The 24,070-nt window shown below is 47.6% G+C and overlaps 1 protein-coding gene across 1 annotated transcript in view; it reads left to right on the top strand.

Moving 5' to 3' along the window:
• The first annotated feature begins 2,729 nt into the window (after positions 1-2,729).
• Positions 2,730-24,070, top strand: part of PDPK1 (3-phosphoinositide dependent protein kinase 1) — a 34,280-nt gene continuing 12,939 nt past the window's right edge. Inside the window, exons 1-7 of the mRNA XM_069734306.1 lie at positions 2,730-2,851; positions 16,133-16,381; positions 16,918-16,960; positions 18,892-19,029; positions 19,543-19,687; positions 20,900-20,997; positions 23,810-23,885. Of these exons, the coding sequence (XP_069590407.1) occupies positions 2,828-2,851; positions 16,133-16,381; positions 16,918-16,960; positions 18,892-19,029; positions 19,543-19,687; positions 20,900-20,997; positions 23,810-23,885 (773 nt within the window). The 5' untranslated portion in view covers positions 2,730-2,827. The remainder of the gene's footprint in view (positions 2,852-16,132; positions 16,382-16,917; positions 16,961-18,891; positions 19,030-19,542; positions 19,688-20,899; positions 20,998-23,809; positions 23,886-24,070) is intronic.

Below are 24,070 nucleotides of genomic sequence, written 5' to 3'. Positions count from 1 at the left end.
GTGGATACGTGATAACGCCTCACTATGCGGGACCGGATGGCGGTATTTCCCAGTCCGTATACAGATAGCGGCTCGGCTGTGCTATACAGAATGGATGGTGCAATGGTCCCTGTTCTGGGGGGTCTCGGCAGTCGGACCCCCTCCGATCTAGAGGTGGATACGTGATAACGCCTCACTATGCCGGGACCGGATGGCGGTATTTCCCAGTCCGTATACAGATAGCGGCTCGGCTGTGCTATACAGAATGGATGGTGCAATGGTCCCTGTTCTGGGGGGTCTCGGCAGTCGGACCCCCTCTGATCTAGAGGTGGATACGTGATAACGCCTCACTATGCCGGGTCCGGACGGCGGTATTTCCCAGTCCGTATACAGATAGCGGCTCGGCTGTGCTATACAGAATGGATGGTGCAATGGTCCCTGTTCTGGGGGGTCTCGGCAGTCGGACCCCCTCCGATCTAGAGGTGGATACGTGATAATGCCTCACTATGCCGGGACCGGATGGCGGTATTTCCCAGTCCGTATACAGATAGCGGCTCGGCTGTGCTATACAGAATGGATGGTGCAATGGTCCCTGTTCTGGGGGTCTCGGCAGTCGGACCCCCTCCGATCTAGAGGTGGATACGTGATAACGCCTCACTATGCCGGATCCGGACGGCGGTATTTCCTGCTCTGTATACAGATAGCGGCTCGGCTGTGCTATACAGAATGGATGGTGCAATGGTCCCTGTTCTGGGGGGTCTCGGCAGTCGGACCCCCTCCGATCTAGAGGTGGATACGTGATAACGCCTCACTATGCCGGGTCCGGACGGCGGTATTTCCCGCTCCGTATACAGATAGCGGCTCGGCTGTGCTATACAGAATGGATGGTGCAATGGTCCCTGTTCTGGGGGTCTCGGCAGTCGGACCCCCTCCGATCTAGAGGTGGATACGTGATAACGCCTCACTATGCCGGGACCGGAGGGCGGTATTTCCCAGTCCGTATACAGATAGCGGCTCGGCTGTGCTATACAGAATGGATGGTGCAATGGTCCCTGTTCTGGGGGGTCTCGGCAGTCGGACCCCCTCCGATCTAGAGGTGGATACGTGATAACGCCTCACTATGCCGGGTCCGGACGGCGGTATTTCCCGCTCCGTATACAGATAGCGGCTCGGCTGTGCTATACAGAATGGATGGTGCAATTGTCCCTGTTCTGGGGGTCTCAGCAGTCGGACCCCCTCCGATCTAGAGGTGGATACGTGATAACGCCTCACTATGCCGGGACCGGATGGCGGTATTTCCCGCTCCGTATACAGACCGCGGCTCGGCTGTGCTATACAGAATGGATGGTGCAATGGTCCCTGTTCTGGGGGATCTCAGCAGTCGGACCCCCTCCGATCTAGAGGTGGATACGTGATAACGCCTCACTATGCCGGGTCCGGACGGCGGTATTTCCCAGTCCGTATACAGATAGCAGCTCGGCTGTGCTATACAGAATGGATGGTGCAATGGTCCCTGTTCTGGGGGGGTCTCGGCAGTCGGACCCCCTCTGATCTAGAGGTGGATACGTGATAACGCCTCACTATGCCGGGACCGGATGGCGGTATTTCCCAGTCCGTATACAGATAGCGGCTCGGCTGTGCTATACAGAATGGATGGTGCAATGGTCCCTGTTCTGGGGGTCTCGGCAGTCGGACCCCCTCCGATCTAGAGGTGGATACGTGATAACGCCTCACTATGCCGGGTCCGGACGGCGGTATTTCCCAGTCCGTATACAGATAGCGGCTCGGCTGTGCTATACAGAATGGATGGTGCAATGGTCCCTGTTCTGGGGGTCTCGGCAGTCGGACCCCCTCCGATCTAGAGGTGGATACGTGATAACGCCTCACTATGCCGGGTCCGGACGGCGGTATTTCCCGCTCCGTATACAGATAGCGGCTCGGCTGTGCTATACAGAATAGATGGTGCAATGGTCCCTGTTCTGGGGGGTCTCGGCAGTCGGACCCCCTCCGATCTAGAGGTGGATACGTGATAACGCCTCACTATGCCGGGTCCGGAGGGCGGTATTTCCCAGTCCGTATACAGATAGCGGCTCGGCTGTGCTATACAGAATGGATGGTGCAATGGTCCCTGTTCTGGGGGTCTCGGCAGTCGGACCCCCTCTGATCTAGAGGTGGATACGTGATAACGCCTCACTATGCCGGGTCCGGACGGCGGTATACGTATACACCCCGCGGTTCTCATGAAGGCGTACGTTTGGCTCGGGGTAGCACGTGGTCAGTATACGGACCATGAAATACGCCTGCCTCATTGCGCAAAACAAATCTGCGACACTGCGACAAAACTGCAGCGAGGGGGCTGCAACGTAACCGCAGTCACCATGTAGACCCTTATCCTGGAAAAAAGGCAGATAAAGGACACGTGAAGGACTCCCGGCCCCGGCTAGCTTTATGTCAGCAGACAGCAGTGCAGGCAGCAGCCATGACACCTCCTGGCCCCAGTGCAGGGGAGGTGTGAGGTGAGGCGTGTACACAGCCCCGGCCCCGCACACCTCACTGCAAAATGGAGGAAACAAACAAGGAAACGAAGACGCTTTTTTCTGTGAATGAGGAGGAGGAGGAGGCGGAGAAGGGCGTGCCCACCGGGGAGTAACAAGCAGCTGCGTCAGCCAATCAGCGGCGAGCACACATCAGATGCAGCCAATCCGCAGCGGCGTCTTTCCGATAAGCCCCACCCTTCACCACCACGAACATTGTTGTGGAGTGACGTCAGCGCCAGACGATGCGGGCGGCCATTACTGCTGGCCGCTGTGTGATTCCTAAAGCCGTCTGAGGAGAGGGGGAGAAGGCCATGGCCAGGACCACCAGCCAAGTGGTGAGCTGTCCGCCGTGTGTGTGAGGGGCTGGGCAGGGTGGAGGAGGCTGGCTGAGGGCTGGAGCGCGGGGTGCAGCGGTGGCTGCAGGCCTCTCCCCTCCATAGCTATGAGGGTGGGCAGGTGCCCCTCACGGTGAGGTGGTGCTGCCCCTGTGCTCACACCTCATGGCTATCCTCTCATTGTCCCCTATGGGCTGTGTTATGTACCGGCCTCGCCCCTGCGGAAAACGCCATAAAATCCCCCCAAATCTAGTGTTATTACCGCCCCCTGTCACCGTCATGTGACCAACTGCTGGCAGAATGGCTCCCACGGCAGAGCCTCGACGCCAGGAGTGTGTCACGTGACCAGGAAGAGCGCCGATTGGCTAAAGAGGTCACATGCTGACCCCCTTGTAAATGTATAGGGATTATTTTACAGCCCGTAAGTAAAGGGTTAATAAGTGATGTAACGTTGGTAGGAGGTGACGTCCCCTAATATCGGACGGGGTCCCGAGAAAAAAAAAAAGGTCCCAGCCACAAACTCCATTGAAGGAAATCTGTCCGGGTGCTGTTCCCCGCACAGCCAGGAGGGGGCACCGTGAAGGGGCTGTAACACACTGGCTCTTCATTCTCTAGATCCATGGGGGTGCCAGAGGTCAGAATATGATCATTAAAGGGGTTGTCTACTATTACATATCCCCTCATCAATGGCTGAAGGTCGCTGGATAAAGGAAATAAAAAAAAATAAAATAATAATTTTTAACTCCTGAAGCAGTGCGGCTCCTCAGCTCCCAGCCTTGTATGCTCCACCGGTCTCGTGACATAATGTCAGGTGACCACTACGGCCTCCACTGATTGGAAGACTATGGATCTACTCGGACAGGTATGTGAACGCTGCAGGCGATCATTGGCTGCAGTGGTCTCCTGACCTTTGTTTATGTCTCAAGCCTGGCTGGGAAAATGGGTCTGAGAGTAGAGGAGCTGGTGTGGGAGGTAAGGTTTGGCTTATCCGTCACCCTGGCCCCATTAATAAGGGGCTGTCCAGTAGTGAATTTCCCCTTTAATCCTAGCGATGAGCCTTCTCTTACTGCTGTGATGAGCGCCCCTTTAATCATTGTCTCGGGAAAGGTTTTGCAACTTTCTGATGCACTATTATTATTCAGTGCAATCCATTTTTTAAGATCTCTGCTGTCAGTGGATGGAGGCTGGAAACGTTCTCCCCTGCTGCATTTTTGTTTATTTGTAGTCCTGGCAATCCTCTGCCCTCAGCGTGCCTGCGTATGGTTTCCTGGAATGTTTATCTCACAGAGGATTATTTCACATTGTGTATAATTGTAGGGAAATCTCAGCTGTGAGAAGTTTTAGGGTATGTGCACACGTCAGGATTTTTAGCGGTTTTTTTGCAGAATTTCGCCATAAAAACGCTATAAATCCGCTAAAAAAAAAGCTAACATTATGTATCCTATCATTTAGAATGCATTCCGCATTTATTGTGCATATGTTAGCGTTTTTTTCCGCAAAAAAAACACATACCGCAAAAAATCCGGACATGCTCTATCTTTTTGCGGATTTTCTGCGGATTTCTTATCAAAATGGACATTCCGGAAAAATCCGCGCAAAAAACGCGTCAAAAACGCACAAATTCTGCGAGAAATCCACGCGAAAAAAGCACGCGGATTTCTGGCAGAATTCTCAGGATTTTGTCAGGAAAAAATCCTGACGTGTGCACATACCCTTAGGCTATGTGCACACATTGCAGATTCTCTGCGGATCTGCAGCGTTTTTTGCGGTGCAGAAACGCTGCAGATCTGCAATTGATTTACAGTACAATGTAAATCAATGAGAAAAAAAATGCTGTGCACACTTTGCGGAAAATCCGCTGCGGAAACACTGCAGTTTAAAAGAAGTAGCATGTCCCTTCTTTTTTGTGAATCTGCAGCGTTTTTGTACCCATTCCATTATAGAAAACCGCAGGGGTAAAAAACGCAGCAGATCTGCAAGAAAACCGCAGCAAAAACGCGACAAATCCGCAAGTGCGTTTTCTGCCAGGAGAGGCAGAATCCACACCAGAAATTCCTAAGCCTAATCTGCAATGTGTGCACACAGCCTAAGGCTATGTTCACACTTTGCGGATTCCACTGCGGATTTTTCCGCAGCAGAATTCCAAAATCTACAGTGAAAACCCGTCGCGATTTTTACTGCGGTTTCTTCTGCGGATTTTCATCTGCAGTTTCCTATTGGAGCAGGTGAAAATCCGCAGAAAAGAAGTGACATGCTGCTGAATGTAATCCACTGCGTTTCCGCGCGGATTTTTCTGCAGCATGTGCACAGCGTTTTTTGTTTCCCATAGGTTTACATTGTACTGTAAACTCATGGGAAACTGCTGCGGATCCACAGCGGTCAAATCCGCTGCGGATCCGCAGCAAAATCCGCAAAGTGTGAAAATAGCCTAAGAGGGGTTTTCTCAAAATTAAGTTATACAGCAGTCAGACCCCTCAGCATCCTTGACCGCCGCTCCATTCATTGGCTATGGGACTAAATAGTGAAGCACTGGATTTTGCTGCCTTTAGCAGTCCCATAAACTATGAATGGTCGTCCCTCCCTCTTGTCGGCCGGGGCGTCCCTCCCTCTTGTCGGCCGGGGCGTCCCTCCCTCTTGTCGGCCGGGGCGTCCCTCCCTCTTGTCGGCCGGGGCGTCCCTCCCTCTTGTCGGCCGGGGCGTCCCTCCCTCTTGTCGGCCGGGGCGTCCCTCCCTCTTGTCGGCCGGGGCGTCCCTCCCTCTTGTCGGCCGGGGCGTCCCTCCCTCTTGTCGGCCGGGGCGTCCCTCCCTCTTGTCGGCCGGGGCGTCCCTCCCTCTTGTCGGCCGGGGCGTCCCTCCCTCTTGTCGGCCGGGGCCGGGGCGTCCCTCCCTCTTGTCGGCCGGGCTGGGCCGGGGCGTCCCCGTGATCAGTTGGGTATCCTCTGACCTATAGATGGGCGATATCTTGTGATTTTGGGAAAAGCCCTATGCGCTGCTGTACACAGTGACTACACTTTTTGATATTGGCTGGTAATGTATTTAGGGGTGTCACCGTCTACCCTTGGCTGAAGTTTGAAAAAATATATCTATATTTCTCCCTATAAACAGATCTTTGGGGGTCCATGGGAACTATGACTTGTCAGTAGTCCTGTCCTGACAGCTGTCGTCCCCCAGAACATGTGCATGATCTCACACCTCGCAGGCACATGTCATGTTCTTTTCAAATAACTTTATTTAGAAAAGTTTCAAGAACGCTGGTAAAGGTGACCGGCCGGCAGTGACTGCGCCGATTCTTACGTGTTTTTACTCTCCAGCTCGTAAACAGCGGCCAAGTTCCCCTTCTGGGGAGTGAAAATGGGAAGCGAGTGAGAAGGGTAAACAAGGCGCTCAGTGAATGGTGTGTGCCGCTGTGGTTTCTACAAGCCATTCACAACTGCATTGTCATTAATTGGAGGCAATCTGCTAATCTGCGCTCAGTTACTGGCATCACCGAGTTCCCTCCTCGCTTCTCCCCCACGTTTATGGAAGGCGTCGTATTGGAAAATTATGGCAACATGTAACTACTTGTGGATGTGTACAAGGGCCTGCAATGTGGATGTGACATTTGTTTGACTTTGTCAGATGATACGCTTTCTTATTTATTTTTATTTAAAATCTATTTAACTTTTTTTAATTGAATTATTCTTTGTCTTTGTTCACGTCTCGTTTGGGCCATACTGCGGAGGGATACTTTGAGTGGTGCCAGCACTTAAAGGGGTTGTCTCATCTTCTGAGGCAGGTGCGCACCCCTCCCTGGCTTGCTGGTGGGTGATGAACTTGGCCATGATTTGTAGTTTTGACCAGCGACATTGTGTCTTTACTGGCCTGAATGCTATTCTTGCCCGATGCTGTAAGAGTTGGTAATTTTGCCTCTGCAAAGAGCAGCTTGTAAGCGCTGCTCCGAAGCTAGCCAGAATCACTTAGCTCCTGAATGTGCCCGTCTCAGAGAAGTGCTTACAAGCTCTGTTGGAAAGGGTTTGCAAGCACTGCTCATGTTTGGCTGATAGACTGCACAAGTGACCGGTAACCTAGGCAACAAGCGGTAAACAATAAACATTTAAAGGTCCCCTTGTTTTAAAGGGGTTGTCCACTACTTGTACAACCTGTGCTCACCACTGGTGCTGCCTCGTCTCCCAGGATTCGAATGACGTTGTCATACGAGTCCTGCAGCCGACCAGTAGCCGCTTCACTATCGCTTACAGCCGAAACTGACATCCTTAACAAGTGAGAGCAGCAGCAGCGGTTTTGACTTCACTAAGTGAGAGTGAAGCAACCAATTAGGCTACTTTCACACTAGCGTCCGTACGGGGCCGTCGTGCTGCGTCGGCCCGACGTACTGACTCATACTGTGCAAGCGCCGCACAACGGGGAGCAGCGGATGCATTTTTCCAGCGCATCTGCTGCCCCATTGTGAGTTGCGGGGAGGTGTGGGCGGAGTTCCGGCCGCACATGCGCGGTCAGAAATGGCGGACACAATGCAGCAAAAAACGTTACGTGTAGCGTTTTTTGCTGCCGACGGTCCGCCACAACACGTCGCAATGCGTCGCTAATGTTAGTCAATGGAGAAAAAACGCATCCTGCAGGATGCGTTTTTGCTCCTAAACGACGCATTGCGACGTGCAGTGCACAACGCTAGTGTGAAAGTAGCCTTAACGGCCGCTTAATGATGTCTTGGGAGCCCCAGCATCGATATCGCTGAGACAGCGCTGGAGGGAAGTACTGGCTGTGTTTTGTTTGTTTGTTTTTACATAGGAGAATATCAATTAAGAAAGAATTGTCCAAATAGTGGACAATCCCTTTAAGGACAGAGGATTTAAAAAAAAAAAAAAAAAATTGCAGAATTTACTGTTTTTGCAAGCACTTTGCATCTTTACTCATTTTATGATGAGCATAAGCCTTTAGTATTTCACAAATTACACGATTACAGTAAGGGAGTGACATTCTTGCAGTCACCTGCCAACTAGACGTGTTAAACTTCTGTCAATACAAGTGAACTGAGAGAAGAGTCTAGTCTGCCGTGACCGCAAGTATGGAAATCAGTCATGTGCCCAGCCGCTCTCACCGGAAGTACCGGGGAATGGTGACAGTGTCCTGTACCGCACTTGTGCGGGGGAGACCAAGGAGCGTCGATGGCCCAGAGGTAAAGCCGGCGCATTATAGTACGTCGCTCACACTAAGGCGTGTTCACATGGTTCCGCCTGAGAAAGTGCTCAGTGAACGGTAATGAACATATGCGGCTTGCTGTGCACATGTTGCGTCTTTTCTCATTTCTTTTAACAGTTTCAGTGACCTGACCATTCTTACACAAATATAAAAGGGACAAAGTCACCGGCAGCAGAGCCGACACAAACTAGAAGAATAGAAATTCTTCAGGAAAAACACAGCTGGCATTTTCCTGAGGCATCTTCTGCTTCAAAGGTGATGTGGGGACATTGGCGACTAAGAAATAAAGCCATGAAGCCACATGCAAATTAGCCTGGGAGTGCATTAGGGGCGTGTCAATGCACTCAGTCATGCCCCCGATGCTCTTCTATGCTTAATTTGCATGTGGATTCAAAGCACTAATTGTCAGCGCAGGCAGGTGGGATTATTTCTAGATGGGGGTCCTCTTCATTGTCAGAACTTCATACAGCCATACTAATAATTTCAGTAGGAAATCTTTTATTTTTTTTGTTTGTTTGTTTTTTTTTCGATAAAACTAAACTTTGCTGTTTCATTTGCCCTGTCTCATAATTATGTTGCCAAATGTGTTTTCTTCGTGGAACTTTTTTTTTTTTAGTGTTTTGGTATTTGTTTATTTTAAGTTTTTTGTTTTTTTTTTTGCACCAAACTCTTCAAACCTGAGAACATAATTCCTCAATTATACACGAAATCTAGAATGTGATTATCGTAATTTTTGTTTTTTTACCCTTTTTGCAACTATTTAGGGCAAAAAAGTCAGCTGTACTGCTAGCATGTTGCAAAAAAAATAATGAAAGCATGTATAAGATCAATCTGGGGAAGGGGATCACCATCTCACCTGGTTTCTAACCCCACTCCAGTCCTTTTCTATTTTGACCCTCCCGATCACACAAGGGTGGAAAGGGAATCTGTCACGTGACTAATCTAAGAGCAGCATAAAGTAGAAACAGAGACCCTGTTTCTAGCGATGTCACTTACTGGGCTGATTGCTGTAAATTTGATCAAATCACTGTTTTCTCAGCCGGAGATTATCACTAGAGGACTAGTAAACCTGCTGCCAGGTAGTCCTCCATATTCATGACCTTTGTATAACCCCACCCCATCACTGATTGGTCCCTTTCTGCCTATGCACAGTGTACACAGAGAGCTGCCAATCAGTGGTGTGGGTTATACAGAGCTCAGCATTCAGAGAATTGCCAAATCTGCAGTAGATAAAACTGAACTGTGATTTTATCAAAGCTGCAGCAAGCAGACCAATACGTGATACATCACTGGTATCAGGGTCTCTACCCCCTATTTCATGTTGTTTTCAAAGGGGGTTGTAAAAACCTATTGTCAGGTCCCCTTAATTATGGACCGAAGTCACTTTTACAATGTTGTTCTATGGAGATTTTTGACTGTTTATTCAATACAATTAGAGTATAGGTCATAAGGCATGTGCTCATGTGTTTGTGTACTGAAGTACTACTCATAGCTTTTTTTCCCATGGATGCAAAGTATAAGGCCTAGTTCATATTTATTTAGTATCTATGATGAGCACTGCATCGGGGTTTCTGTTTTAAATTCCCCCCCCTCCCCCCCCCCCCCCCCCCCCAAAAAAAAAAAAAAAAAAAAAATTGGATTCAGATGAAACCCCCAACAGAACAGATTAATATAGTGGGACAACTACGGTGGAGAGCGCTGCATGCTTGCACTTTTCCATTGTAAACTGTAAAATGTGAAGAAAAGGACCCACTTAAGGACAGGCAGGAGTCCAAGAAATGGAACCGACACCACTAAGATATTTGTCAAATTCTTTCCATATTCCATAAATGTCTGACATAGGAATGCTCCTCTACGTTTTATTACGGCCCTTGGGTTTGGTTCAGTCTGACGATGAGAGAAGGGTCGTGCATTTCTTATTTTGAGGGGATATCGCTTACGGTTTTACTGGGTTTTCATTATAGGTGCCATGTGTATTTGCTAACGTCACAATGTTATGTCTAATGGAGTTGCAGTGTATATATAACTTCTTAACGTTGTGTGTTCATCTTCGGTCTTCAAGAGAGCATTTTTTTTTTCCTGGCTTCTGCTTGCTGGAGGAAGAGGGAAGCAGTGCCCTCTCCCATGTTTCAAGCAGAAGGCAGCACTGGTAAACCGAAGCTTCAGAGCAGCGCTTCCAAACATCATGGAAGCTCACATGCTTGCATAAAACGCGGCCACTCTTTTGCTCGTTTCCTAGGATACCGTCCATCTCATAGTATAGAATTTAAAATCCCTTGGTTATTGAGAACTGGAGATTTAAAACAATAAAAGAGTAAGTTGTTAAATTGTTTGTTGCACTCAATAATGAACACAAGTAGATTACCATAATCGCTGCGGTTAATGAATTTGCGCTTCTTGTAGCGATCAGAATATAGTGTGACCGGCTTTCTACTCCTGCAGTAAAGCCTGCACCCGTGAATGACACATAATAAAGTTCCTGTTGGCCTTTGTATCTGAAATTCGATAGGTGCGTAACTAGCGTCTGGTATGCGACCTAGAATTCTTGCTCCTCTTTCCCCCTCAGGAATTTACGGAGCCAGTGGACGCTCCTTTCCACAGAACAAGAAATGCCAAAAATAATTCGCCCAATTTTCTACCAATTTGAACATGTCCAGGTATTTCGCTGTTCGCATTCATTGCGCGGAGGAGGATCAGACCCTGCAGCCGCTCGTGTTATGGGTCACACATCCAGATATCACCTGTCCACTGCTGGGATCATGGACGCTCGCAGTTTTTCACTTTGCATGGACCTCTCCATTGATTCAAATTTTTTTTTTTTTTTTTTTAAATAAAATTTTTTATGAAAATACTATTTTAAAGAAGCTTTTTTTTGTTTGTTTGTTTTTTTTCAAGCTTCCTCTTTGAGTCACCCTGCAAAGTTCTTTAGGCTTTTTAAAAAGTTTTCAAGAGAGGTTGAAAACTGAAAGGGGGAAAAAAAAGGTGTAAATGTGTCATGTATGACATGTGCCATAATTTGTGACACTTGCGAGACAGAGAAATGGCTCCGAGCCCCTTTATATGTAACACATCTGGCCACAGCCATAAAAATCGCAGCAAACCTTTGTGTCTGAATCCTTGCTATCACTGGAAAATGAAGCCGAGGTGGACTCCATATGGTGCTGGGTGGCACCGGTTCGCCCCTGCCCGCTTTAAGGACCTGGGTTTGGGTCTGACCCAAGGTGCACCGAATAGATGAGTCCCGTGTATCACTCTGGGGTCCCTGCACACGATAAGGCATAAATCTTCCACCCTCACCACATCATTGGCACACACTGTCCGTGTATCCTCGCCCGATGCAGTGCTCTTCTCCAGCTGTTACAACGCTACTACTTCCATCATGTTGGGGGTTGTAGTTTTGGGAACAGCTGGAGAGCCACGGGTTGGAGACTGCTGATCTAATATGGTGAGGAATGTCTCCCTCGGCTCGTATGGTTCCATTTAATAATGCTTTTGTGCAGTTTTTGAAAAATCCTAATACAAATTGCTACTTAAAAGTCCAATATGATTAAAGTCCTGCGCGACAGTCTCGTGACTCGGATCCAGCAACCTAATATTTGCCTATGAGGCTAGTGAGGACAGATCAGGAGAGCCACGGCCGGTCTGGCCCATACTCGTAGTGCGTTTCAGGCATGTCTGGATTGCAACGAATGAGCTCACCGACTGCAGCCATAGACGCAGAGGCAAATGATATATATCAACAGCAAAAAAAAAAAAAAAAAAGTTTTAACCAAAATATCTGATTGCACATGTCCTCCTTAGTATGGTCACCCTGACGTTTGCCTGTGGACGCGTCGTGGTCTACTAGGCTATTCTGTGCCACTAAATGCTTGGTGATTGGGGGCAGACGCGTCGCCCTGCTGCTTGGTGTGAACAGTCCTGCCACCGGCGTCCGCCACATGACGAGCGCGCAGTACATACGCTCCAATTAGGAGGATCTGTGTGACTCATTGTATTCTCTCCGGCCGCGGGGGATTTGCAGCCTCCATTAGCCGGCTATATTCAGCCCATGTTTATGTGAGGATTTGCTCAGACTTGCGCTCAGTTTGGAGGGGAAGATCACGCAGAACCTTGCACAGATGCCGCTTCTGATGGCAGAGATCTGTCTTGGAAGAGCGGCATTGTTTTCCTCCTAGCAGATGTTGCAGCCTCCTTGCATCATTCTGCAGTTCTGTGATATCATCCAGAGGCAATCCTAAATATCGCCACTTCCTATAAGGCTTTGTTCACACGTTGCATTGAAAACCTGCTCTCTTGGCAGTATAGAAGCTACTTACAAAATCAGATTTTTTTTTTTTTTCGTTTGTTTTTTTTTTTGCTGAGTATTTTTGGGGTGCAGATTATAATTTGTCTACATTAATGCTTAAAGTTATTTGTATTCACCAAAAAATGCATTTTTATTTATTTTTTTGCACTTTCTTATTGCTTTCTATGCGTGAAATTCGGTCAGGAAAAAAAAAAAAAAAGCCTGTGCATGAGATTTCTGAAATCTCGCAGCGTTTGCTGGTACTGTAGAAAAAAAAAATCTTTTAATGAGCTTTTTTGCAGTTTTGTTTTTTTTAATGCAATTTGTGAGCACAACCTAAGAGACAGCAGACATTTATTTTGCCACTAAGTTTTCTGTGCCTATATCGAATAGCGCACCTTCTGAGGAGTCACTTATCACAAGCGCCTGATCCAGAAGTATCTCTTTATCCAGGATGCAGAAGTGCTGTAATTATAAGTTGGGTAACTTTCCATTCTAGATTTTAGAGCAGCTGTGCCCCCACCTATGAGCTGATACAGGGGTCCGCGGCTGATGGGGAACAGCACAGCTCCATACGCCATGTAGTGGCCGTTCTCGGTATTGCAGCTCTATTCACTTCAATGGGAGCGGAGCGGCACCCCTGCCAATCTGATTAGTCGTCAGTATCGTAGTACTGGATGCCGCTATGTAGAAATGATTGAATCGTAGTTGGGTGGCTACCAGTGTGGCTGGCAGACAGTCAGCCGCGTGCTGGCCTGGGATTATTAGAGCTATGGATTACATGGCTGACATGTCACACCACATCTGACCGCCCACAGCTTCCCCGGTGATAACCGCTGAGTGATTCAGCACAGAATTAATGTGTTTGTGTAGAAGAGGGAAGTTATTAATAAATCATTCATAATGAGCCCTCTCCTGATAAGGTTTATTGCTCCAGCAGAACACGACCCGGGCTAATGCGCCTGTAATAGCGCCAATCGCCTCGCTTAGCCTACGCATACGTACACCCGGTCATCGGGAGCGTGCAGCCTCTTACCTGGTCTGGACATCTTGGGAAATTTTGGCCCAAATTTGGGTGATGACTTCAGTTTGGTTGAAGTGTCCTTTACTGGAGTTGACCAGAAATCGGCCGATCACTCACTAGCGGGGGGCTAGAAAGTCATGATGAGTATGTCAGGGTGGGATGGCATTCTTTGCAATGCCTGTTTTTATGCAGAGGGAATACCCCGTTAATAGCTGGTATGGTACATGGGCTTTGAGATGGACGGACAGCTCCTATAAAACCTTGAGGATCATGCTCCTTGTGCTGACTGCAGTGTGCACATCCTGGCGGGATGACATGGTGTAGGAGGAGAGACTGGGAGGAATGGGACGTGATCAGGACCCTATCCTGGACATGATGGGTCACTGTCCTTCACTGATTCTGAGAATGAAGAGGGAAGGCACACCAGCCCCTTGTTCTCAGGATGGTGGAGATCTCAGCGGTAGGACCCCCCACTAACATACTAGTGATACTCCATCATGTAGGGAATATCTACATGAGACTTGAAGGGGCTTTCAGTTCTCAGACCCTCTCCTTATGCTCCGCAGGCTGATACATCTCTGTATGTAAGGAGAGCCCTGCTACTCATGGGGAGAAGTCCTCCAGAGACCAGCTCTGATACATCTCTGTATGTAAGGAGAGCCCTGCTACTCATGGGGAGAAGTCCTCCAGAGACCAGCTCTGATACATCTCTGTATGTAAGGAGAGCCCTGCTACTCATGGGGAGAAGTCCTCCAGATACCAGCTCTGATACATCTCTGTATGTAAGGAGAGCCCTGCTACTGATGGGGAGAAGTCCTCCAGATACCAGCTCTGATACATCTCTGTATGTAAGGAGAGCCCTGCTACTCATGGGGAGAAGTCCTCCAGAGACCAGCTCTGATACATCTGTGTGTAAGGAGAGCCCTGCTACTCATGGGGAGAAGTCCTCCAGACACCAGCTTCGGACTGGTCACCAGAGACGCACTGTCCCTGACATAGCAAACAAAGCATTTTAGAAAGACCGACGCGTTTCAGGGTAAAAAAAAGTTTTAGATATTGTAATTATTATTATTTTTTTTTTCTCCAGGTCCATCTTCGTCAGAATCCCACCCTTGTCCATTACTGGTGTATAGGGCGGTGTAATGGGCGGTGTAGGTTGTCCGCGGCTTGTGCTCCAGTGAGCAGCGGTCGGCCTTCTGGTCATCTATAAGGCGGGACGTATCGGGAGGCTTTTTCTTTCTTGCCATCTTTATCTTGCAGCCCTTGTTCGAGCAATGTAAATATTTTCAAGGCGCGTTCGGGAGAAACCCCTGTGGTTTTCACTTGATAAAAAAAAAATCTACAGAAATGGCACAATTAGCCAGGTGCTTGGAAAGTACCACGGACCGCTATCTGCCGCTCTATGTGGGAGTTTCCTGTAGTTTGCCCATTGATTTAATGATTTCATGAATTCCGTGAAATGAAAAGCCAGGTGGTTGGTTGTTTTTTATTATATATTATTTATTTTACTTTTTTATAAGCTTTCCTATGATGCACAATAGTAGTCCCCTGTATACCATGTTGCATCTAAAACCCTGTATTAAATAATTTAGATCCGTGGCCCCCAACTTTTAGCAGGCCGTTCCTCAGTGAATTCACACGTGGCATATTTTACCGTCAGGCAGTGAATGGAGAGGCGGCCGTGGATGTCCGTGGCTCTCACTATTTACTTGTATCAGACTTATGTAATGGCATTTATTTCAGTTTTCTTAGTGTTTGGCCCTTATTTTGAGAGGTTGTAAGCCTTTTTTTCCTTTATTGTTTGGTATGTGTGCGTAAATTGGAATTTCTGCCGAAAACGGATATTGCGATTACATTGAAACACCACAAAGCCAAAGCTAAAGGGCAGCTGTGATAAGAGTCCGTCCTCCAGAAGGCTCCGTCGCTAGAAGCGTCTTCTCTGCAGGCTGTGGAGTAAATGCAGTGATCCGGCCGTACACGGCGATCATTGTCTGGTTGGGTTCTTGGGGGTCTAGCAACAGGATTTCACCCCCTCAAACTATTTATATATGAGCATGTGGCTCTTTTAAAGACAAGTTCAGCAATACCTTGAGGCGGCTGGACCATTACTTAGAAATCAGCATTTGCATTGATATGCAAATGAGGCTGAAGAGCTATGGTAGATCCGAAGCCTCTGTCACTCCAGCTCTATTCCCCGCCCAGCGTTGCGTCCTCCTGCTTGACTGACGCCTCCTTTGCTTGAAGTCACACCCTATAGAGGAGGAGGCGGCGCTGGACGAGGAATAGATCTGGAGTGCCCGAAGCTTCAGATCTACCATAGCTCTTCAGACTCATTTGCATATCAGTTCAAACGCTAATTTCTAAGTAACGGAGGAACAGACTGGCCATGTAAAGGTATTGCTGGACTTGTATTTGAAAGAGGTACATGTGCATATACCATAAATAGTTTGGGGTTTTTATCAGCCGTGGGGACTTGGACATGTTATTCGAGCAATCCGAAGACACTGTAGCACCCGAGCATGCTCAGATAATACCTGATCCAAGCACATTCGCTCATCACTAGTAAACTTATTTCTCATGATGTATAGTGTTATTCAACCCTGTCTGAGGACCAGGGAATTAGAATTTTTCCACTATGAAGCTATATTTCTCCGGGTCTGATTTGGATATAAATAGTTTGGTGTGTGACCGATTCCCTTTAGCAGTTTTTCTCTGTTCCATAATTCTTCATCGATCTTAATCTTATTTTTTTTCCTCCCATTTTTCTATTCAGTATGATACTATGCCTATCCAGTCCAACGTGGTTATGTGCCCCTGCCCGTCTCCTTCTCTCGTGATCGGTTCAGATTCCGGGTCTTCGCCCACCCTGGCAAACTGCAGCCCCCGAACGGCCTCCACCAGCGAGGCTCACACAGCGGAGTCCGAGCAGCATTCAGTGCAACAAGCATCGCAGCAGCCTCGAAAGAAACGCCCCCAGGACTTCAAGCTCGGCAAAATCCTCGGTGAAGGATCCTTCTCCACAGTGAGTTGTTTTTTTGTTTTTAGGGGGTAGTTTTGTTGCATCTCTTATTGGAGCATTGTCCTGCTGTATAATTTTGCTGTCTCAAGGACACCTAAAAACACGACAGGTGAACACATCCAAAGTTTGCGTCGTTCCACAGTCGGTTGCGGTTTCTCATGTCTGTTCAAGATCCTGTTACGCTGGCTATGTGCAATGCAAATGCTCAGATATTCTGCTAGTCCTGACAGCCACTGTATACACTATCAGGTATGATTCAGATAGGATCTGTCATTCATCACTTCTCCCTGTGGTGGCGCTGCAGGGAAATGGAAGACTTGGTTCCAAATAATCCCTCGGTTCACAATGAAAATTAGGGTACCATCATCAGGACCCTCTTTGAATGAAAGGCAAACCCTTTAATAAATGACTACATATGGGTCGTATTCTTTATACACCATCCACACAAAAAAAATGTTTTCCTTCTTTTTTAATCTGTATGTTATCTGTTATTATATTGTACTTCAGTGTGGTGAGTGCAGTGTTTTACTATTTTATAGGTCGTTTTGGCCAAAGAGATATCAACGGGAAGAGAGTATGCCAGTAAGTATATACACAGAGATTTCAAACTTGTTTAAAAGTGGTTTTCCACTTTCTTAAAACCCCAATCTCTCATCTGCAGTTTATTTAAAAACAAAAAAAAAGTACCTTACTTCTCCTCTCCTTGCCTTGGTCCAGCACGGAGTCTGCGCTGCTGCTCTTGCTCGCTGATTCACCTCCCTCACCTTGCCTTGGTCTAGCACTGACTCTACGCTGCTGCTCTTGCTCGCTGATTCACCTCCCTCACCTTGCCTTGGTCTAGCACTGACTCTACGCTGCTGCTCTTGCTCGCTGATTCACCTCCCTCACCTTGCCTTGGTCCAGCACTGACTCTATGCTGCTGCTCTTGCTCACTGATTTGCCTCTCTCACCTTGCCTTGGTCTAGCACTGACTCTATGCTGCTGCTCTTGCTCGCTGATTCACCTCCCTCACCTTGCCTTGGTCTAGCACTGACTCTACGCTGCTGCTCTTGCTCGCTGATTCACCTCCCTCACCTTGCCTTGGTCTAGCACTGACTCTACGCTGCTGCTCTTGCTCGCTGATTCACCTCCCTCACCTTGCTCCTGCACGAAGTCTACGCTGCTGCTCTTGCTCGCTGATTCACCTCCCTCGCCTTGCCTTGGTCCAGCACTGACTCTATGCTGCTGCTCTTGCTCACTGATTCGCCTCTCACCTTGCCTTGGTCTAGCACTGACTCTATGCTGCTGCTCTTGCTCACTGATTCTCCTCCCTCGCCTTTCCTTGGTCTAGCACTGACTCTATGCTGCTGCTCTTGCTCACTGATTCGCCTCCCTCACCTTGCCTTGGTCTAGCACTGACTCTATGCTGCTGCTCTTGCTCACTGATTTGCCTCTCACCTTGCCTTGGTCTAGCACTGACTCTATGCTGCTGCTCTTGCTCACTGATTCGCCTCTCTCACCTTGCCTTGGTCTAGCACTGACTCTATGCTGCTGCTCTTGCTCACTGATTCGCCTCTCTCACCTTGCCTTGGTCTAGCACTGACTCTATGCTGCTACTCTTGCTTGCCTTGGTCTAGCACTGACTCTATGCTGATGCTCTTGCTCACTGATTTGCTGCAATGCTGTTGACGAGACATCCGTGCTGCAGAAAATAAGACATCGGGAGCAACGGCGGAGACTTGCCTCTAGACCCAGAGAGGGGGTGCAAATCATACGGTTTTTTTTTTTTTTGTATTAAAAACAAACTGTAGCTGGGGAGGGGGTTTTCCTGAAACCCGGAAAAACCCTTATATAGGGTAAAAAGCAAAGCTTTATTTTTTTTCAATTTTTAGTGAATACTTAAAAAAAAACTTGCTATTTTGGGCAGAAGTCATTTAAAGTGAGGTTTTTTTTTTAAATATACCAATGCCCATCTTTGTCACCAAATCTATTGGCTTTTTGTCGTGTCTGTAGGCTGATAACATAGAGGTGCCAATTACAAAGTTGCTTCACTTTTCCTTTATATGCATTGGAGCAATGAAATAAAATGGTTGTGAATGTGGACATAATCTTAAAGGGGTTGCCTGACCTTAGAGTGACTGCAGACTTGTACCCTATTTGACTGGAGACTTGTGAATCCTCAGTGTGCACAGTCAAGATTCTATGATGCCAGCAGCAGGCGTGTGACCGCAAGTATGCAATCACGCGGTCATATGACGACTAGACATGTGCAGGTTCACTCAATGCGAGTGAATTGAACGAGATCGGACATGTCTAGTCGGGATGTGGCCGGGAATATACAAATCACATACTTGCAGTCACATGACCTCCCAGCGCCAGCACTGGGAAATCCTGACCGTGCACACTGTGCGTCAAGTCTGTAATCACATAGTGTCTGCAGACTTGAGCCTCAAGCCTGGACACCCCTTTCCTCACCAGTATTAATATATCTGCATTAATTTATACACTTATATATTTTTTTTTTTACCTTCTAGTTAAAATTCTACAGAAGCGTCACATTGTAAAGGAGAACAAGGTACCATATGTGACACGGGAAAGAGATGTAATGTCGCGGCTGGATCACCCGTTCTTTGTCAAGCTATACTTCACATTTCAAGATGTTGAAAAACTATGTATCCTTTAAGACAAGTGTGTGTGAAAAGATCTTCCAGTGTTACACAATAGGATGTAATGGCGGCTGTAACATCTGGCTGCCAAGTGTCCTAAAACAAAGAAAAGTGGCCAGATTGCAGGGTTAAAACCTCTATTCTGAAAATGAATAAGTCGGATCCTAGACCCCAAAATGGCTTCTATGAAAGCCGTCATACAGGGCACACGATATAATTATTGGACTGTACAGGTTTGGGCGAACTCTTGTAAATGTAGTAGCAAATTATCCCTAGAGAATAAGATACCTGGGACTAGTGGTGATCGGCTTTGGACTAACACTTGATGAAGCCATCCAAGGCAAAACATAATTGTGCACTGCATCGGCACTGCCTCAGTCATGCTCCTTTAGGTTTTCATCTCTAATAAAACTAAAATAACTTTTATTTCAGTCTTTGGCCTGTTCACAATTGTGTCGGATCAGGAAAAAAATAAATTCCAGGTTTCTTCATAATGTTACTTCTTAACCACGGCTGCAGACTTTGGCCTCAGTTACGCCAAAAATGGCGAACTACTGAAGTACATAAGGAAGATTGGCTCCTTTGATGAAACGTGCACCAGGTTTTACTCCGCAGAAACTGTGTGCGCCTTAGAATACCTACACGAGAAGGGAATTATTCACAGGTAAGCTCACACGGGGGGGGATCTGACTGCTCTGTTCTTGCGGGGGGATTGACCGTTACCCTCTTCAGCAGCAGTAAGAGGATTTGTCGTATGAGGACATCGTGCTTAGGTTGTAAATCCTCTCTTGATCTCTGTGTCCCGAACCATCAAACTTTAAGAGTTAATCTGATAAGTTAGACCAACTTGCTCAGCAGAGATCTGATATGTTTGCAGGGCCTCATCACTCCCCTATGGTTGTCAGGAGTGGATGGCTTGGGCTTTGGGTTTCCACACACTTGATCCTTGGGTGTCCACACAGTTCTGTTTCCCCATACACATGAACACTTTCCTCGGCTGAGCAGCTATGTGTTTTCATCACGTAGAAAGCTGCTGTCAGACATGTCTTGCTAATACCCTGAGAGAACACAAGGTCGAGGCATCTATGCACAAGAGAAAATGCAGTCAAACCCTCTGACAATCTCATGTGTATGGAGACCACCTAACAGATGACGTCACGTCATGGGAACGAAGAACGGGGCATGTTGAATTTCTTCACCAATTCCTTTTCATCTTGGGGAAGACTTTTTCTGACATCTCTGATGGCGGCTAAATGGCCTCTACATGAAAAATCAAATGCTTCCTCTGCCAGGAGTTTATGGGGGCGCCTGATTGACGTGTGTGGCCACCTTAAGGCCAGCCAGCCTGCTGTTACAGGGCAGCTCAGTGGTTAGCACTCCAGTCTTGCAGCACTTGGGTCCTGGGTTCAAATCTCACCCAGGACGACATCTGCAGGAGTTTGTATGTTCTCCCCGTGTTTGGTGGGTTCCCCCTCATTCTCCGGTTTCCTCCCACACTCCACAAACGATACTGATTGGGAGCCCCAATGGGGACAGTGATGATAACATCTGCTGTGGAATGAATGGCGCTATATGCAAAGCATAGTAATCTGCAAGTTTCAAGGAGGGAGGGGAATAAAGGCATCAGGAGATCCGAGCGGACCCCCGTTGAGACTTATTTACTTGGACTGATAATCGGCTGATAAGAATGCTCATTGCCACAGATCAGCCGATGGAACATGCAACTCATTCATCATTTATTCCAAAATAACCTCATGTAAACCAGACCTTTGGGGACAAAATAATCCTAATGACCATCGGTCTGCCCCATACAACTTTGGGGGCCATGAATAAACTTCTCTTGAAAATAATTCCAGAACGATATTCTTAATTTCAGAGACCTGAAGCCAGAAAACATTTTGCTTAGTGAAGACATGCACATTCAGATCACAGACTTCGGGACAGCAAAGGTGTTGTCCTCCGATAGCCGGCAAGGTACGTAACATGTCCAGGTACCGGCGGCCATTTCTATAGCATATTGGCTAAAATCTACTTGCCTGATCAGCTTGTATTGTAGCCCAGAGATGCCTTCCTGTAATAACTGCTTCCCCCTCATCATTCGTTCTCTTACTGACTTTTTGTTAGGGGATGTTACTGATGCCATGCTTGTTGACTGTTTCCACTAATAACCAGCAGAACTGTAATTGCAGATCCGGAGACTATCAGATTGTAGCTCAAGATCAGTGCAACATAAAAAGTGGAATTATAGTGAAGTTTTAGCTCCAGTTGTATTTTATGTAATTAACCCCTTCACGGCGTTGTCAATTTCCATTTTTGTATCTTTTTTTTTTTTTTTTTTTCTTTCCTCTACTTCTTCCTAGAGTCATAACTTGCCATATATACTCAAGTATAAGCCGATGCACCTAATTTTACCTAAAAAAACAAACAAAAAAAACTGGGAAAACGTATTGACTTGAGTATAAGCCTGGCATGCATTGTCCTCTCATCCCCATCCTGATATGCATGGCTCCTCATCCCCATCCTGGTATGCATGGCTCCTCATCCCCATCCTGGTATGCATGGCTCCTCATCCCCATCCTGGTATGCATGGCTCCTCATCCCCATCCTGGTATGCATGGCTCCTCATCCCCATCCTGGTATGCATGGCTCCTCATCCCCATCCTGGTATACATGGCTCCTCATCCCCATCCTGGTATGCATGGCTCCTCATCCCCATCCTGGTATGCATGGCTCCTCATCCCCATCCTGATATGCATGGCTCCTCATCCCCATCCTGGTATGCATGGCTCCTCATCCCCATCCTGGTATGCATAGCTCCTCATCCCCATCCTGATATGCATGGCTCCTCATCCCCATCCTGGTATGCATGGCTCCTCATCCCCATCCTGGTATGCATGGCTCCTCATCCCCATCCTGGTATGCATGGCTCCTCATCCCCATCCTGGTATGCATGGCTCCTCATCCCCATCCTGGTATGCATGGCTCCTCATCCCCATCCTGGTATGCATGGCTCCTCATCCCCATCCTGGTATGCATGGCTCCTCATCCCCATCCTGGTATGCATGGCTCCTCATCCCCATCCTGGTATGCATGGCTCCTCATCCCCATCCTGGTATGCATGGCTCCTCATCCCCATCCTGGTATGCATGGCTCCTCATCCCCATCCTGGTATGCATGGCTCCTCATCCCCATCCTGGTATGCATGGCTCCTCATCCCCATCCTGGTATGCATGGCTCCTCATCCCCATCCTGGTATGCATAGCTCCTTATCTCTATGATTGACCTCCATCAAAAAACATTAAAAAAAAAATCCATTACACTTACCTTCCTGCTCCCCTTCGCAGCCTCCTGTTGCGGTGCCAGCAGCTGCTCTATGCTTGTAAGCAGCACATGGCAGGGACATCATGCTCTTCTGACAAACAGAGCACAGCTGCCGGAATATTCACTGCTCCCCATGCCGGTACTATGTGCTTGGAGGGCAGTGAGTATTAAGTAGCGCGCACAGTGTTGACTGCCGGGCGATCACGTGTGCTGCTACTTAAGGCTAGTTTCATACTAGCGTTTGGCGTGGCTGCGGACTTCCTCCATGAAGCCCCGTCCACTACTGCGCCTCTTCAATAAGCTCTGCCTATACCTGCACGCGTCCTGCGTACCCTATCTTTAACATTGGGTACGCAGGCTGTGCGGATGCCTCCGCATGCGTCGTTTTCACGCTGTGCCGACCAGAACAAATTGCAACATGTTGCGTTCAGTGCAGCGTGAAAACGACGCATGCGGAGGCATCCGCACAGCCTGCGTACCCAATGTTGAAGATAAAATACGCAGGATGCGTGCAGGTATAGGCGGAGCTTATTGAAGAGGCGCGGCAGTGGGCAGGGCTTCATGGAGGAAGTCCGCAGCCACGCCAAACGCTAGGGTGGAACTAGCCATAGAGAAATGAATATTCACCTATCTTCATGCCCATGGGAGTGGAGAGAGGTGAATATTCATTTCTCTTAAGTAGCGGCACACGTGATCGCCCGGCGGCTGCTGCAGCTGACGCTATGCGCACTATTACAGAGAAATGAATATTCATTTCTCTTTAGCAGCGGGTGCTGGGGTCAGCCACAGCAGCCGGCTCCTGTGACCCCGCTGCTCTGCTGCTGCACCTCCCCCTCCATGTTCTGGATACCACACTCGAGTATAAGCCGAGGGGGGCGTTTTCAGCACACAAAAAATCTACTGAAAAAACTCGGCTTATACTCTAGTATATACGGTATTTTATCTTTTTGTCCACATATGAAGGCTTTTTTTTTATTTATTTTTTCAGGATGAGTTGTACTTTTGAATGATGCGTTCACTTTACCGCATAGTGTGCTGGAAAATTTGGTTAAAAATTTCAAATAGGGAACAATTGTGGAAAAAAAAAAAAATTCTTACAATTTTCTGAGACCCCGTAACGTTTGATTGATTGAACTGTGTGATGGTGTTTTTTTTTTTTTACTTCTATAGTGTTTACCAATCGGGTTAATTCTTTTTATATTTTGATAGATCAGACTTTTATGACAGTGGCGATACCACATGTGTTTTTTTTTTTAATATCTTTATTTTTAACGTGGGGAAAAGAGGGGTGATTTGCGCCATACATCTAGGGGGCTTACCCATGTGGAATAGGCTGTCAAAAGTGAATCTATGCCTTTGAAACTAAAGAACGAGAGAAGGGGGAAAAAATGCAGAATTAAAAATCATTATTAACTTCCATTCAGAAAATGTATTTTTTTTTTTTTGTTTGTTTGTTTTTCTGCAGCACGGGCAAATTCATTTGTGGGAACAGCACAATATGTGTCTCCGGAGCTTCTCACAGAAAAATCAGCATGTAAAAGGCAAGTCTAATGGTTTTTCACCGCTTATTTCCTGTTCCGATCTGTTCATTAATTTTAAGCAGTCGTTAGTTATTCACGCTGCAGATCATGGAGAGATCACTTGGCACATGTACATATTGGGAAAGGCTCCATCCATTACTTGCACCTTCCCGATGACTCTCCTTCACCAGGCGGAGGCCAGGTCT

The sequence above is a fragment of the Ranitomeya imitator genome, chromosome 7, assembly GCF_032444005.1.
Source record: "Ranitomeya imitator isolate aRanImi1 chromosome 7, aRanImi1.pri, whole genome shotgun sequence".
Taxonomy (NCBI): Eukaryota; Metazoa; Chordata; class Amphibia; order Anura; family Dendrobatidae; genus Ranitomeya; species Ranitomeya imitator.
Note: the sequence above shows the minus strand (reverse complement) of the source record. Positions and strands in the feature narration are given on the sequence as shown.